Raw genomic sequence first — 18,549 nt, 5'->3', positions numbered from 1 at the left:
CGTGCTGAGGACAGAGGAGCGCGCTGCGTCCCGCTGCCCCCCCCCGCCCCCGAATCACGTGGTTGCCGGCGAACAAGAAGGAGCGTCTGCACCCCCAGGTAACTGCCTAGCGAAGAGCGGGCATGGGCAAGGGGGAGGTGCAGGATCGAGCTCGCGGCATTCCTCTTCGAGAGTGTCGGCGGGGACTGCCTGAGTTGACCGACGGGGACTGCCTCAATAAATAGAGAACCGCGGGGACTGCCTTCACTTACCTGAGGTGCAGCCTGATTCACTTGAACTCGCCCAGCTCCAGATTGTGCTTGTTGGGCTTAGAGGCACTTCTAGGAGCCGGGATAGTGTCTGTAAAGGAGCGGGCTGCCATAGACTTGTGGGGCATTTAGGTAGTGACAGCCCCGGTGGCTGGTTTTCACGGGACAAGCTCTCATTAGTGCTGGGGGACTTGTTCTTGCCCTAATGTTTTACACCTGAGGGACAGCCGCCCCCCAAGACACCTGACTGACACCTGGGGTCTCCATGTGGAATCTTATTAATTTTGAACAGTGCGCAATTCCTAGATGAGTATAACTTTATTCTCTTTTTACGTCACTGGATTTGCCTGATTGTGGATCTTGTTTGGAAACCGGACTCATTGTATTACTGATCTTGCCTGGCAACTGGATTCATGTATACCATTGATTTGGACTGGAAGCTAGATGTGGCTAATTATTGATCTTGCCTGCAACTGCATTTACCTGATAATTGATCTTTCATAATTCTTAGATAAAGATATTTTTATATACCGACTGGTGTGGTGTCCCTTTTTGTGAGTGCTTTCACTGTGTCACTGCTGCGTGTTGCACAAATACTTTACACATTGCCTCTGAAGTTAAGCCTTCCTGCTCTGCGCCAAGCTACCAGGTCGGAAGCGGTGGTCGCTACTTGGACTAGGGTGCAAACCCCTGCCAACTAGAGACCCCGGTTCTAACAGAGGAGGAATAGCCATCGTCCACAAGTCCACCCTCAAGGTTGCCACCCACGCAGACGACACCCTAAACACCACCGAACACCTGCACTTCCGGATCCATACCGACCCCACCACCACCCTCAGAGGAACATTCGTCTACAGACCACCCGGACCCAGAGCACAATTCACCGACTCCATCGCCGACCTCGCCAGCACCCACGCACTCACCTCCACAGACTACATCCTCCTTGGGGACCTGAATTTCAACCTCGAGAACAACAATGACGCCAACTCCGCCACCCTGATCGACAACCTCGCCAGCCTCAGACAACTCGTCACCGCACCCACCCACGCCGCTGGCCACACACTGGACCCCATCTTCTCCACAGGCACCCACGTCGCCTTCGACCACACCACCGAACTCCACTGGACCGACCACCACTGCATCCATTTCACCTTCAACAAACCAACCAAGCACCACCGCACCCAACAGCTGCCTTGCCGCTGCTGGAGCAAAGTCTTCGTAGACCAGCTGATCGCCACCCTCGCCCAGAAACCACCCACCCACCCCATCAACCCAGACGACGCAGCCAGCAACCTCTTACAGGGGATCGATGAGTGCGCCAACGCCCTCGCCCCACTCAAGAAACCGTCCATCAACCATGCCAGAAAGCGACTCACCTGGTTTACCGACGAGCTGCAGACCTCCAAACACGCCTGCCGGAAACTGGAGAAGATATGGCTCCACGAACGCACTTTGGACAACCGCGCAGCCCATAAGGACGCCACTCGCAGACATCACCACCTCATCAGAATAGCTAAGAGATCCTCCTTCAAAGACCGCCTGGATAACAATGCACACAACAGCAAAGAGCTCTTCAGCATCGTAAAAGAACTCTCCAACCCCAGCGCCAACGCCAACGACATACCGCCCTCACAAGAACTGTGCAACTCACTAGCCATCTTCTTCCACCGCAAGATCTCTGGCATCCATGACAGCTTCAACACCTTGACTGCCCTGACTACGCCAGACCCCACCCCCCCCATGAACACCACCAGCGCCGACCGCCTGACCTCCTGGTCCAACGTCAACAAGACACGCAAGCTCATGAACTCCATCCACTCAGGATCTCCGTCAGACCCGTGCCCACACCAAGTATTCAACAAAGCAGACGCTGCCATCGCACCCCAACTACGGAAGGTCATCAACATCTCCTTCGAAACAGCAACATTCCCGGAAAGCTGGAAGCACGCCAAAATCAACGCCCTCCTCAAGAAGCCCAAGGCGGACCCCAAGGACCTCAAGAACTTCCGGGCCATCTCCATGCTCCTGTTTCCGGCAAAGGTCATCGAGAAAATCGTCAACATGCAACTGGCCCGCCACCTGGAAGACAACATCTTGAACCCATCCCAGTCCGGGTTCAGACGAAACCACAGCACCGAGACAGCCCTCATCACCGCCACAGATGACATCAGGCGCCAACTGGACAACAGCGAAACATCAGCCCTCATCCTCCTGGACCTGTCAGCCGCCTTCAACATGGTCTGCCATCGTACTCTAAAGACACGCCTCCTAGAAGCCGGAATCCAAGAAAAGGCCCTTGACTGGACCACGTCCTTCCTCTCCGGCAGAACCCAGAGCGTCCGCCTCCCGCCCTCCCGATCCGAGGCCACCGACATCATCTGCGGCATCCCCCAGAGCTCATCCCTCAGCCGGACGCTGTTTAACGTCTACATGGCCCCCCTCGCACAAGTGGCCCGCCAACACGACCTCAACATCATCTCCTACGCCGACGACCCCCAGCTCATCCTCTCCCTCACCAAGGACACGCACACCGCCAAAACCAACCTCGACGAGTGAATGAAAGCCGTCGCTGACTGGAGATACTCATCCTCAGACCCACCCCCTCAGCCTGGGACGACTCCTGGTGGCTGACCACACTGGGAACAGCACCGACACCCACCGACCATGCACGCAACTTAGGATTCGTCCTCGGCTCCTCCCTCTCCATGTCTAAACAGGTCAATGCCGTCTCCTCCTCCTGCTACAATACCCTCTGCATGCTCCGCAGGACCTACAAGTGGATCCCGACCGAAACTAGAAGAATGGTGACACAGGCCCTCGTCAGCAGAAGACTCGACTACGGCAACGCACTCTACGCAGGAATCCCAGCCAAACACCAACGACGACTACAATGCATCCAAAACACCTCCGCCCGACTGATAGTCAACATCCCCGCCGCAGCCACATCACCCCCACCAGAGAGACCTACACTGGCTCCCTGTCGACAAGAGGATCACCTTCAAGCTCCTCACCCATGCACACAAAGCACTCCACAATGCCGGTCCAGCCTACCTGAACAGCAGACTCAACTTCTACACCCGACCCGCCAGCTCCGCTCTCCCAGCCTCGCCGATGTCCCCCGTATCCAACGAACAACCTCCGGCGGCAGATCCTTCTCCTACCTCGCCGCCACGACCTGGAACACCCTCCCTACCCACCTACCTACGTCAGACCCAAGACCTACTTGCCTTCAGAAGACTCCTCAAGACCTGGCTCTTCGAGCAGTAGTGGCACCCCCTACCCCCTCAGCGCCTTGAGACCCTCACGGGTAAGCAGCGCGCTTTACAAGTGTTCTGATTGATTGATTGATTGCGCTGTTGACTGGTAGATTTGTGGAAAAAGACTGGGAAAAAATTACATATTAGTGAGATGTACATTATGCAAAGACTTCCGCCTGCAATGCCATCAGTAGGACAGTATATGCCACATCTAGAGAAGACTACATATTCCCTAATAGATCTGCAACAGACATTGTCAAAGGTGACAGAGGTCTGCCCAACAAATTAGACAGAATAAGGTCCAGCAAGAAAGTGTGTGAATGCTCCAACTAACTCTTAGCCAAGGGAGTTTGTTTAAACATGGATTTGGGTAATGAGGCCTCCTTGCTTTTCCTCTAGTAAGAAGACGTCTCTTCTTGCTGGATATGCACAGAATCTCTGTAAGGTTTGGATCCGGGCAGTAAGGTAATGAATGAGAATGCTCGTGCCTTTTTTTGTCTTTCAGCCTGTTCACTGCTTTCAGAAGTAGCAAAAAGTACCTGTTGGAAGTCTGCTTTCTACAACTACATCTCACACTTAAGACAGCAGTGGCTGTACTACCCGCCCCGCCCCCCCCCCAATAAATCTAGGGCTGCTAGACACTATTAAAGTAGCACAATCCACTGAATGTTACTGGAATAATAAGTATTTTGGTTGTGATTAAGGGTAGGTTTGAAGATATTCTGCACACATGTAGTAATTGGAAGTGTGACGCAGTAGCTCTGTTAGTCACAAAGGCTTCAATTTTCATAGATGGTAGGAGAGAACTCATAGGTTTCTCTCAGTTGTTTTTATATGACCTGAAACAGACATTGCTATTGAAAACAATGTGGCACAAGTCTATGAGTGGGAGGAGACACTTACCCTGTGCATCTCCTGCCACTCAAGAAGGTCCAGAGACATTGATCAAAACTTGCATTAGCTACAGATACTTCATGCTGCCCAAGACGAAACTTCACAAAATCTGGTCATAAATTACCTGCTAGGATTGCTTCAGGTAGAGTTATTTAGCTGCCTCTCATAAGATTTCTGAAGAGATCCAAAGCTGCTGATTCGTGGGAATTGATAAAGGTTTCCCTGTCTGGCTAGGCGATCCTCTGGCCCTAGTATTAGGCCACCAATGTGCAGCCATAGCCATCCTAGGTTAGAGTTCAAATGACAACTTGCGCTCTTGGAGGTCACTTTAGTCTCATTCCATAAGATCATTCCACAGACCACCTCCAGATATTTTTCCACCTCCATCGCAATCCATAGAAATACAAAACAATAATGGGGTAACAGAAGACCCATGGCAATAGCTAGAATTATAGGGAACTGTATCTCTTTTTCAACCCGGGCAATTCCTAGATTGAAATGTGTGTGTGTGTGTGTTATCACAATGAGATGGTAAGAGTTTGAATGGGTGGAGCTAGCTGCTCTACATGGCCATGTCCCCATTCCTGGAAGAGATGAGGAGCTTATTGGAGAAAAAGGGGGAAAAGAGGACAAATTTATGTGCTAGAGTAAGATGGTAAATAAGTGAGAGCTGATCTTTACTCACGTTTCGAAGAACTGGAATGAGGAGGGGCTGATTTACGGTAAGTTATTACTTCACAAGTGCCATACATGAGAGACCGTCCTTTTTATATAGTGGTCAAGAGAAAGCGTGGTAATGAGACAGTTTACTGTACACATAAAAGGCTTAAAATGTTGAATTTCCTTTGTTTGAATATTCTACTATTTAAATGATAATCATTATAAAGTATTAAGCAGCTGCTGATTTCTCAAGAAGTTCTGAAGCATTTTTACCTCAGATCCATGCTCATCAGTAATTGAGATGTAGTTTGGCATTGTTGTATTAGGGTAAGATAACAGGACATCATAATGAACCAGCTCTACTGAATGCAGTCCAAATTCCTTCCACTCAGCTTTCATTTGGTTTGCAAGGATAAGGTTCTGCTCTGTTCCTGCTAGATGAGGTAGCTGTGTAAAATTCCTAAATTGAAACAGAAAGAGACATGTGTTGATGACAAAAGAATAAATCCAAGTATTTCTCATAAATACAATAAAGTTATAAAACCAGCTATAAAAAAAGTCCGTTCTAGTGACCAAATGTGCAAGTGATTCTTTAATCCTGTGGCCATCAATCCATTCCAGCACACAGCAAACTTCTGAAATATGCTGGTCTTTATTACCCTTGTCTGTGAAGACAGCAGTAAATCCACAACAGTAGCAGCACATGACATATTTGCATTTTTAAATACATAAATATGGATTTGGATTCTGTTTTTGGTAAAAGTGATTAACATGAACGTTAAAACATATAAATAATTGGCCCTGAAAACAAAATCTGTAATCGCGATTAAATTACCCATTTTAGGTATGGCGCGGTTGGGAATACTGTCTCCCGAGGCAGGTTTTGTGGCTTGAAACATTTATACCTTTGTACCTAGATGTCTAAATAACTTTTCACTCTTCATATACATTACACTTAAGACATTTACTTGGCCAAGGTTTCAAAGGACACAAACTAACGCAAAGAGCCTGTACAATAGCCAACGATGGCCAGCGCAAATGTGTTGCTCCTTTGGTGAGAATTTTGCAATTAGATGATGTGTAGTTATTTGTCTGAAGGGCATCCCAGACAGCAACAGCAGGCAGTGCTAAAACACCTTTGAAGTAGACTGGGCTGGGCTAATCAATAGTCGGTAGAGTTGGAGAGAAGGGAACGTTTTGAGGGATTTTGTAAGACGGCACATAGAAATTACGTCAGTTTAGAAAAGGTGAGAATGGTCATCTTGGAAACCTTCGGGGGTTCACAGGATTTCCCCATTTAAAAGTCCTTGCATGATCCACTGCCACTTGAGGACCAGCTTGTATCCAGAAAAACAGAGGAGATTTGGTACTTGAGAATCCTGCTGCCTAACATGAGGACATTGACAAACTTGCTCTTTCCTCAGTCTCTACTCTCTTGACTCTCTTGTTCACTGACCTTATAATGGAATCAGAAGAGCTAATTGGCAGATCTGATATCAAAAGCTCAGTTTTCTCAAGTGGTTAGCTGCTGGAGGAGCCTCCCCCAGAAAGCTTCTGTGTGTAAAAGAGAAGAGGTCCTGGAACCTTGACGAACTTAAACTGAATTGTGTTTCAGAAAACTGGATCTATTCTTTATTAATACATGTAACATCTTTCACGTTGAGCCAGAGACAAAGTCTAAATATTATCAGTCAAACATGGATTGAACTTCAGCCTCTGCCTGAAAAGCCCCTTTGCTGTAGGCAAGGATTTTGTTTCTACTTCTGGCTCACCCCTCTGTGAAACTCAGTAATTTGCTAACCTTTTGTTAACCTTCTTAGGGGAGTTGAACATTGATTTGTCAACAGTAAATGTTTTATCTTGTTAAATGTTAAAGGCTTTAGACCCGATTGGTTCTTTAGGAAATGTTATGTTGGATTGCATAAATCAGATATGTTTATTATGAAAAGCTACAACAAAGGCAGTAAGCCAGATACATTTATTGCGACAGCATACTGCATGGAGCACTGATTTAAACCCTGTCTGCCACTGGCTCTAATGACATGTGAATAAAAGCACTAGGCATGATCACGGGCACATCTACTTGAAAATGAGTGTGCTTCAGTGTCTGAGCTGATGGACAGTCCCTCAATTTCTGATTATTATTTTACACACATATAGATATATATATATCATAGAACCAAAGTTTCCCCCGCGCAATTGCAGCTTATCTCAGCTCGCGCCGGGAACACAAAGCACGGACCAGTTTCTGCGGTGCTCAAATTTTCTTTATTCGCTTGCCGGCTTCCTCATAACGTTTCGGCACTCAGGTGCCTTGCTCACATGATATATACACACACACACATATATATGTGAAAGATTGGACAATAAGACTATGAGCAGGTGCTCAAAGCGGAGTTTGAAAGGGAGTGGAACAACCACATAGTTAAATGGATCAGATATATTGACGATTTGTTTATCGTATGGAATGGATCCAAAGAACAAGCCCTTGCGTTTATAAACGGCATCAATGTAAACAACTTAAATCTAAGATTTACAGCACAGATTAGTGAGAAGAGTGTGACTTATTTAGACCTGGAGGTGTATATCTCGCAGGGAGCTATTCATACGAAAACGTTCAGAAAGGCAACTGCAGGCAATACAATCTTGCATGCGAAAAGCTTTCATCCCTCAGGAATGAAAATTAGCATCCCCTATGCAGACAATATATATATATAGCGTGGTGTTCATATATATATATATATATATATATATATATATGTATATATATATATATATATATATATATATAAAGTGTTGCTTCGCATAACTCTAAGCACTTGCATGCACTGCCGAAAACCAAGATTTTTACATAGTGGGACGAGACAGTGTTTCCTCGGTTTTAGGTATGCAGGGCAAAAGAAAAAAACATGTTGCTTTAATTCACTGTCACATACACAGAAAGGGCAATTTTTCGTGGCGGACGTACTCCAGTTCCATGTAAAAGCCCGTAAGGGTAATACACTGTGCCGCCATTGCACATACAATTTTCTGGCTATGACAGGATAGATGACATCTAGGAACATTTCTGGCTATGACAGGATAGATGACATCTAGGAAACCTTCAAAGTGATATGTGTCTTTTGCCATGAGAAAAGAAACAGTTCTGGTGCCGTGTTTGGGATTGCGCAGAGCCGTGTTCAAGCTCTCAGCATGGTATACTTTCGTGAGCATGATAGCCGAGATCTGTTTATATCCCCGCTCGGGGTCAGTCCATAGTACTGGAAGACCCAGTCTAGTGAATTCCTTCTTGATGAAGGTAAGCCAAGGTATTTTACATGCGCTTATACCACTAAGTATTTCTCTGAGCTCTTGCCTGTAATTAACTGTCTTAAGGCTAGCTCCTCCTCAATTGGTCTAATCCCCAAGTCAAGTCACAATAGGAGGAGGAGCGGGGTACTGGACGGAAGAGCTAACAGGTTCCTTAAGAACTTATTCTCAACCCTGGTAATTTTGGATTTATTGCAGTGACCCCATAATTCACCACCATACATACTTGCACCCCTGGCTTGTGATTTGTAGACCTCCAGTGGTGGACCAAGAGGTTTGATTGTTGATACATTAGATAACCTCAAGATCCCACCCGCTAATTGGGCAAGTTCCAACTGAGATTTTATTCCCTGGGGACCCCACGTCAAGCTCTCATTAATCGTGACCCCAAGATAGACAAAGGTCCTTACCCTTTCCAATGTTGTTTTGCCCAGGGTGGGATTGGGTCTTTTTGTTCTGGGTGGATTAAAGATCATAACATTTGTTTTCAGTGAATTGTTTTCCAATCCCCGATTGTTACAAAATTCTACAAATCCATCCAATGATCTCTGGATGCTCATAGGGGATTTAGAAAGCAGTAGGGTATTATCGGCGAACATTATCGCTGGTACCCTATTCCCAGCTTTCTTAGGTGCATCATTATTCGATACTCCATTTAGATGCGCGATTACCCCGTTGACATAGAGGCAAAACAGCGTCGGTGCGAGCACACAGCCCTGCCTTATCCCACGGCCAACAGGGAATCTGGATGTCAAAGTACCACTCTTTCCGCATCTGACTTGGGCAAAATTTGCCTCATGTAGCCTAATCAGGACTGAGAGGAGATGAATGGGGATGCCCAGCTCTAAAAGGACTTTCCATAATTTGCCCCTTGGTACAAGATCAAAGGCAGAGCGAAGGTCCACGAACACCATATAGAGGCTGCCACCCTCTATATGCACCGTTTTCCAATACAAAAGCACTACTCGAAAGATTTGGTCTACGGTGGAGGTGTTCTTCCTGAACCCTGCCTGATAAGGGCTGAGTATTGTAAACTCCTCCATCCAGTCCTGTAGTTGATCTAAAATAAGTCTAGCGAAGATCTTCTGCGGAACGTCGATGAGACTTATGGGTCTATAGTTGGATGGGAGCAGGGGCGAACTCTTTTTAAAGATAGGGACTATCTCTGCTCCCAGCCAAGTACTGGGGAGTGCCATACCTCTCAGGATTGCATTGTAAACCAAGCAGAGGTAGGGGCCCCAGACTTTAGGCTGATGCTTAAAGAGATCGCCCGGAAGTTTATCCAAGCCAGGTGCTTTGTCTGGTGCAAGTCCGTCAATGGCAGTGCATACTTCAGCCACCGTGACCGCGCACTCCTCTGGGTATATGGTGCGCAAGCCATGGGTGGCCAAATCTACAAAATCATCTTCAGGGGTAACCTCGCACGAATACAAAGCCCGGAAATGGTCTTCCCATACTTCAGGCGCAAGGTTGGATTCTACCGCTTGTTTTGCTTGTCCTGAGCCTGTGCTTATTATGGACCAAAATGTTTTAAAATCTTTAGAGTTTAAGGCAAGGGATAAACTAGACCACTTGTCCTGGTCCCATTCTTCCTTTGCACACTTGATTAATTTCTTATAATGAACCCTCTTGTCTTTTATTAGAGCTCTATTGTTACCTTTAACGGCTGCCACTAGCTCTGACTTTGCTTTCCTGCATGTCGTATTATACCAGGAGGACCAAGGGGCCCTATTTCCTTTCTTGGACACCCTGGGATTCAACACTTCAGCCAAAATAGATACTAGACCTCCATGCAAGGCCTCTATCCGTGCGAGAGAGTCAGGGGATGATGGTAGGTCATTCAGAACAGCAGCTTCTGCCAGCAGAGGAACTGCCAAATTATACAGTTTTGCTATCTTTTCAGGTTTTCCCTTAGTCTTGACCATCTAACTCTGCGCCTATTGCTTGTCATCAACACTTGGTCCAGCCATCCTAACCCTTCTGTCTCATTCTGTCTACCCTCATATCTTTCTCTTTACACCATCTCGAGACATCTACCTTTTCTTCTTCAAACACGGTCTCCTATCCCCATATGCGTCTGTTTCTGCTCTCTACCCCATCTCTTGATATCTACCCCACTGTCTCCTGATTTATGTCCCTCACTCTTCTGCTCTGTACCCCTTTGTCTCTTGCACTCTACCTTGGTTTTTTTGCCAAGCATCTTTCAAGATGCACAAACATCTGAAATCTTGTATTAATGATTCCCCATTTCCTGCAGCACCCGGTGAAGGCATGAACTGAGCAGTCTACTGAGGTGGCCGAAAAACAATATACAGAGTAATTTTGTGTCAAAAGACCTCTATTAACAACTGTGAACATATTTAGATTTGAAGCTTACAAAATAAAATTATACCTAACCATATAGGCGAAACCGAATGCATTTGCCAATGCTTGTAAACAGGATTGGCGTTTACAAACTCCTCTCACTTTGCAGTCAGAGAAAGTGAAGTGAATTATGTAACAATCTTGCTGGGGTGTGTGAAAAAGGAATTCTGTAGAATGACTTTTTTATTGTAAAACACAACAAAATGTAAATACCTGTAAATGAACTGTACCTATTCAGCAGTTAGGAAAGCAAAAATGAAGCACCATTTTTGTACTTCTGAAGTGTGATGGAAACAAAAATGATAATAGGATTAAAACGAATGAAGACACTGCTTGGTGATGCACAAATTATAAATATTCATAGACACCCGATTTCCACACATGATCATTTGTGTGCACTATAGCCTTATAGTAAAACTGTATGTCTGTGAAAATTTAGTGCCATTTCAATGGAAAACGTGCTACCACACGAGGCTTAGTTATATATAAAAAAAAGCCACCTTATGTACAATAAAGCTAGGTGGGTACTGAAAGTTTTGCATTCTAAAAATTCAGTCGAGGTTCTAAACAGTGGAGGCTGGTATTAAGGGGCATAGGGGGCGTTGCCCTACCTACCAGCATCAGGGAAAACTGAAGGGAGAGAATGGACACCATGGAGCAATTTCTGCTTGGTGCTCCCCCGTGAGACTGTGTGTAATCTTTTTTTCTTGTGCTCGTCGTCTCGAAGAGTCGCGCATGTGCAAAGCTGGGCGAGGAGTAGTCCTCGCCCTCGAGGCACAAGTGAGGATGCAGGTGAGTGCTGGTGACATCAGCCTTGAGGTGGTGCTCTAGTCCTGTCCTGTATCATAGCGCTTAACCATATGTTGGTGTAATGTAAATGAGAGATCACAAGCTGTGGCTAGCCTAGTTTGCAAGGCACAAGAAGGAATATAAACAAGCATTGGCATAGCCAATAGGTCTCGCATTTGGGACCTTATAAGTGTTTAGCCATGCAACAGTTGGTGTTGTTGCACCAAGGATATTCTGCTGCATAACTAAATACTTATAGGGTCCAAAAAGCTAGACATATTGGCTATGCCAATGCTTGTTTTTTTTAATGCTGTTTTGTTTAAGTTGCCAGATCTACAATAGCTGGACATGGTTTTTGTTAACAGTTCTTTGCATCAAATGAACTTGTTTTCATTGCTCTGAATGTTGTTTCCATTCTGGTTGTAGGAAGCAGTCATTCTCAGGGGTGTGGGGGCTGCCTAGCTGTGCGCATGAGCCGAACTTTGCAAATGATAAAAAGCCTGGTGCAGGCGCAATTTACAAGTATGGAGTGAGTGAGCTCCAGGCAGCATGACTCCCTCACACAGGAGTTCATGCACTGCACCTGCATACTCAGCATGGTTTAAGGAAACTAGACCCACTCCCTCCCAGGCATCGAACACATATTTACCAAAAAAACTCTGAGAAGAGCCTGCCTGCTGCACTGACGTCTGGTGGTGTGTGTGCCTGGTGAAAGCGTGCACTGACGGCTGGTGGTGTGTGTGCCTGGTGAAAGCGTGCACGGACTGCTGGTTGTGTGTGTACCCGGTGAAGTTGTGCACCGACAGCTGGTGGTGTGTGTGCCCGTTTGAAGCGTGCACTGATGGCGGGTGGTGTGTGTGCCTGGTGGAAGCGTGCACTGATGGCTGGTGGTGTGTGTGCCCGGTGGAAGCGTGTACTGATGGGTGGTGGTGTGTGTGCCTGGTGGAAGCGTGCACAGACGGCTGGTGGTGTGTGTGCCTGGTGAAAGCGTGCACTGACGGCTGGTGGTGTGCGTGCCCGGTGAAAGTATGCACTGACGGCTGGTGGTGTGTGTGTGACTGGTGAAAATGTGCACTGACGGCTGGTGGTCTCTGCCTGGTGGAAGTGTGCACTGACGGCTGGTGGTGTGTGTGCCCAGTGGAAGTGTGCACTGACGGCTGGTGGTGTGTGCCTGGTGGAAGTGTGCACTGACGGCTGGTGGTGTGCATGCCCAGTGGAAGTGTGCACTGGCGGATGGTGGTGTGTGTGCCTGGTGGAAGCGTGCACTGACAGCTGGTGGTGTGTGTGCCTGGTGGAAGCATGTACTGACGGCTGGTGATGTGTGTGCCTGGTGGAAGGGTGCACTGATGGCTGGTGGTGTGTGTGCCTGGTTAGAGCATGCACTGATGACTGATAGTGTGTGTGCCTGGTGGAAGCAGCAGCATTCACAGTGATAGAAGACACAAATGAAACTGACAAAGAGGAGGGGGATAAGGGAGGGGGAGTGCGAGAAGAGGAGCATGATTCACAGCTAGAAGACTCAAATGAAGCTGACCAGGAGGGAGGGGGAAAGGGAGGAGGTAGTGCAAGCAGAGGAGCCTGATTACAGCAAGCTGTAGGCCAGCAAAAGCCTCTGGTGGCACTTTTAAAAGCCACTTACTAAATGTCTCAAAGAGACCGCGCATGCGCTGTCTCAGGCCAGGACCTAAAAAAGGTTATTACGCAAACTATCAGAATAATGCCTTTGTTTCTCACAGTAATGAGGTTACAACCTTCGCGCCCCCGCTTTAGCGTCCCACATTTACCCAAAGAGTGAATCTTTGCAGCTCCCCACTCGAGCTAGATGTTTTGGAACCCAGCACAAAGACTGATTGCCTCCTTCCCCGAGCTGGATATTTTATTTTTTATGCCCATGGTGTAACATTGGCCATATGAAGAAGACGAGGGCCAGAGCGAGGTGGCGGCCTGACTAAGAGAGAGTAACTTAATCTACGCTCTGCAGCATTACACAGCAGCATTACACAAGAAGAAATTACGCTGCTTAATTTGGCATAGCTGTACATTTGCGTTTAAACTGCATTCCTGCCCATGCAGCCGATCGAGGATGTGAGCGGAATGAGGTGAAATAGTAAAGTGTTGAACTCCCGCCAGAGAGCTGTGAGGTATTTTAACAAGCAGAGTCTGGGATCTGAATGTCAGTTGCCAGGTTTGTGTGCTTAGCCTGACCTGAGTGGAGAGGTGTGTGCGGGCGTTGCTGAGACTGGCAGTAATCACTGTGAGGGAAGGGCAGTAGGGGCCTCTCTGAGGCTGGCTGTGGGGCAGGAGGGGAAATGAAGGGCTGTGTGGGCAGTGCTTAATTTATAAAAACAAAAATAAGTTGCAGGCACTCGTCAGTAGGCCACTGCAGCTAGCTTCACCCGTTTGCCCCTGGCAGCGCTGCCAATGGCACTATAAGCAAAGCTACAAGTGTCCCCCCTCCGTGTGTTAACTGGAAAGTGCAACCCCCACACTTTGTGAAGACTACACACTATGCACAACCACGGTGCATTATATTTTAGCCTTGAAATTTGATTTCTCAGTGCCAATCTCGTTGTCATATGACAATCACTGAAATAACTTCAGTTTGTGTGTTCTGTCAAAGCATCTGGTATAGGGAGATGAGGTGCCCTCTGCTGTGAGAACACAAAATAATAAAATATAATTAAAAACATATCACCCCTGCTCGTTGTAGTCATATTTACATGGTGCAAAATGAAAACATCAATGGGAAAATGAGAGACTATAGCAAACATTCAATTAATATACGCCATCTCATTTTGGGTGGGAAAAAGAATAAATTCAAACCAGTAGCGACCACATGCACATAACTAAAAAGTCAGACCCATTATTTAGAAAAATATATATAAATATTTTATTTTATTTTGTTTTTTTGACTTGTTTTTCATTCTTATTCGTCCAATATGTCAAATTGTTCAACAATCAAACTCATTATACTTGAACACATACATTTGTATTAATTAACATACACAAAAACATAAAATACAAAACATATAGGAATTTTTGAGGTCGATGTACTATTGAGGTAGGCAAAGCGGTGGATTGAAGCTACGCGCGTTTCGGCAAACTGCCTTCATCAGGTCACCGTCATTCGCAACAATACTTAAATAGACAACACTGAAAAAATAAAATACAGAGAAGTATATAAAAAAAGATATTATACATCAATCGCTACTTTACATTATACATTAAGCTAACAAATATCACCCAAAAAGCATGGTCCATGATTTCATATTCAGCTCTATATAGTTATAGTCAATTATACAGTTTGCAGCTATTTATCTCAAATGTCCCTTACAAGACAGTTCTATTTTAATTACATTGTTTTGCAACACATATCATACTGTTTATAAAAATCCATAATTCAAAAATAATTGGAACAAAAGGGAAAGAAGAACGGGAAAGAAAGAAAGGAGAGAGGAGCATGTTTGTTTAAGTAGGTAGGGTAGAGGAAGAATAGATGCTGGATGATTAAAGTAATAAACAAGATCTGCCAGGAAGAATATAGAAACTAGATGGTGATTGTGATATTCCATCCCTCCTTCTTTCGCACATTTTTAGGAACTGCTTTTTCATATACTACTTCATCGCACATCGATACATGATTATATTAAAATATTACTTACTACAAATTTGTTTTGTTAACCATCACTAATATTAGCGATTAAGGGATAGCGATTTATGGTAAAAGGTTGCTTCTCTCAGATAGACTTCATTTGTTCAAAAGGGGGGCTTTGTGAGGAGAGAAAAGGAAAGGAAAGGAAGAGAGGTAAATATACTCATATTGCTTATTGTGCTATGGACACAGTCATTTGCAATACCCAAACTATATGTCCCATAATTGTTATCTTTATGGTCTATATCATTTCCTTATTGTATTTGCCTCATTCTATCTAGTAGCGAAGAGATGGCTTACTGTTGTAAAAGCACGCGTTGTGACGGTACGCGTCGTACCATCATACATCCACTCTATAGAGCTGAATATGAAATCATGGACCATGCTTTTTGGGTGATATTTGTTAGCTTAATGTATAATGTAAAGTAGCGATTGATGTATAATATCTTTTTTATATACTTCTCTGAATTTTATTTTTTCAGTGTTGTCTATTTAAGTATTGTTGTGAATGACGGTCACCTGATGAAGGCAGTTTGCCGAAACGCGCGTAGCTTCAATCCATCGCTTTGCCTACCTCAATAGTACATCGACCTCAAAAATTCCTATATGTTTTGTATTTTATGTGTTTTATGTTTTTGTGTATGTTAATTAATACAAATGTATGTGTTCAAGTATAATGAATTTGAATGTTGAACAATTTGACATATTGAACGAAAAATAATGAAAAACAAGTCAAAAAACCAAAATAAAATAAAATATTTATATATATTTTTCTAAATAATGGGTCTGACTTTTTAGTTATGTGTATTTGGTCGCTGACTGGTTTGAATTTTTATTCTTTTTCTCACCCAAAATGAGATGGCATATATTAATTGAATGTTTGCTATAGTCTCTCATTTTCCCATTGATATTTGTACCCTACGGATAGCAAACCTATTGAATTGTAGGGGTCCCCTGTTTTTCAAAAAGCAAAATGAAAACACTGCAGCGCAGTGCCAGTTTTGCTGCCTATAAAAAATAATGGGGTTCATGTGCCCTATCAATAAGTGTACAAAGTTAAATTCAGCACATCTTTTCCCACATTGCAGCAAACTTTGAAATATCGTCAGTGCAGCTTGTGGGGATTAGTGTGATAGGCGTGAATCCAAATTTGTAAAAAAACAAACAAAAAAGCTAAATATTTACGTTGAAATACGCAGTCTTCAAACAAGGTGAACCCTGGACTCTTTTCAAACCAATTTCTAAACTAGAGGTATAGCGACGCGTATTGGGAAGACGATTTTAACAGCACTTTATTGGGAGCATAAATCCTAGTCTTCTGCACTCCAACTATGTTCCCTCACAACAGCCGAAATTAGAACATTGTTGGCACACTCTTGGTGTATACGCTTGCTCGCCACAGTGCAGTACGGGAAATGTTTTACGCCCTACCACTTTCAAATGTCACCAGCCGCCACTGGTTCTAAATTGTTTGGGGAGCACAGAGCTAGTATATCTTCAGATGATTTTAGCACAGATGGTGAGGAATTCGTTTTTTAGAAATGGGATGGTGCTTATGTGTTATGGTAATGACGTTTATTTTTCTTGTGTTCCGATTTGCTAAAGAAAATAAACTTTTGCTCTCACCACAATGATCTTGCAGCTTTTCTAATTTACTATATAAGAATTGTGTATAAGAACCCCTTGATTTTAGGGGTGCTCTAGGTATGCCCCCCAATTTTCTTAAGGTTTAGCTGCTCATTGAAACATAAAAATATTTTCAGATTTTGACATACTCTGTATAATTTTACATTCGAGAGTCTTTATTGCATTGTCTATGTGCTGCTTATTTTTGAATTTTGTAATAAAACTCTTCAACTTTTAATAATCTAGAACTCAAATACTGAGTGGGTCCCATTACTTAACTAAACTGTTTTCAATTCACTACTTGTTGTTCGGGAAGGTACCTGGACACACAATTCAAGCAGTGGGAGAACCATATGAGACATAAATGTTGGGTGTTTACATTTTGGGGTACAGGTTTTCTTCCACACTCCTCTGCAGTGAGCTGATCCTTTGTGGATACTGTTTTATAACTGGGTGCCCATCTTGGAATGGTATGGTCTATTGTGTATCATTATTTACAATTCCAAGATGGCCACCCTGTTTAGAAGCAATATGCTGACCATCTCGGCTGATGGACTATACACTTCAGCATTTGAAGATGGATGCACGGAGCAATCCTTAAGCTGTATAAGGCCCTTTGCTTCTCATGCGTGGAACCATGTTTACTAAGCAGTTACTTTGGAATGGTATTATACATGTAATTGTTTTTATCACTCTAAGATGGCCAGCATTTTGTTTCTGAACATGGCAGCTCTGCTGGAGCTTTAAAACAATGGTGCAATGTACAATACCATTTATGTTTTTGCGATGCACCTTCTGGCGAAGATTTTATACCGTCTCTGCTTGTGGCACTAAACATTGCTGAAATTCCCTTCAGCTTAAATGGGATTAGATGAAACAGAATGAGAAAGAGTGTGTGTTTTTCCCATGCATTCCTCTTTTAAGTTCTTCACACAATGTTGACATTATAATTATCCGTGTGGAGATCACATACATTTCTGCTTGTCTTATCCCAGGGTGGTTACTATCTCCAAGTCTCACTGTGTATGTTACAACAGCGTTAGCACCTGCAGACGAGTCCTAGACGTTTACAATAACAAATGTAGAGTTTGTGTGGCGTGCTATAATTACAGTACTAAAGACTTCCCTTTTGTGTCAAGCCATGGAGGCTAAGATACGCTACATCCTTTAAATGCCCCACTCGCATCAGCAACCATGGAAAGAATTTAGAACTTCCTCAGAAGTCTAATAAGTTATAAAACTGAAGAAGATGCAGTTTACCTCCTCCTTTTGTTGTGGCTGCTCAGAAGATAACCCATTTCTCTCATGTATCTGTATGGGCCTCTTTAGGCCAGGAAGGGGGAGGGAGGGGGGATGGGGGAATAGATGTATACTTTGGGGGAATGTTTTCAAACTGTTTATCAAGATTTTGGTTCTGTGACAATGTTCAATAAATCTTGTTATTTATAAATAATTGGCCAGACCAGACATTTTTTCGTATTTTTTTTCTTCTTTTTAAAAAAAAATTTCTACGGTGGCCCCCATCCCCGCACCCCGGTGGGGCAGGGACGGGAGGGGGAGGCCCCGTGCCGGAGGGCACGTGGTGGAGGCTGCCTCCCGCGGGCCCGCGTTACCCCCTCTGCGTCCCTCCCGCCGGCACGGCGGCAGAGGGACCCACCCCTGGGTGTGGTGGAGGGAGGCGTCCCCGGGCGCCCACGCACGGAGTTCTAATTAATTTGTCAGACCAGACACTTTTTCAGATTTGAGAGAT

General features: G+C 44.8%; 1 protein-coding gene across 1 annotated transcript in view; it reads right to left on the bottom strand.

Annotated features, from left to right (window-relative positions):
- Positions 1–18,549, bottom strand: part of LOC147696877 (N-acetylated-alpha-linked acidic dipeptidase 2-like) — a 699,908-nt gene that overhangs the window by 382,708 nt on the left and 298,651 nt on the right. The window contains exon 5 of the mRNA XM_086933985.1: positions 5,333–5,519. Within this exon, the coding sequence (XP_086790111.1) occupies positions 5,333–5,519 (187 nt within the window). The remainder of the gene's footprint in view (positions 1–5,332; positions 5,520–18,549) is intronic.

The sequence above is a fragment of the Lissotriton vulgaris genome, chromosome 8 (genome assembly GCF_964263255.1).
Source record: "Lissotriton vulgaris chromosome 8, aLisVul1.2, whole genome shotgun sequence".
NCBI classification, from domain to species: domain Eukaryota; kingdom Metazoa; phylum Chordata; class Amphibia; order Caudata; family Salamandridae; genus Lissotriton; species Lissotriton vulgaris.
This window is presented reverse-complemented; position numbering and strand designations above follow the sequence as displayed.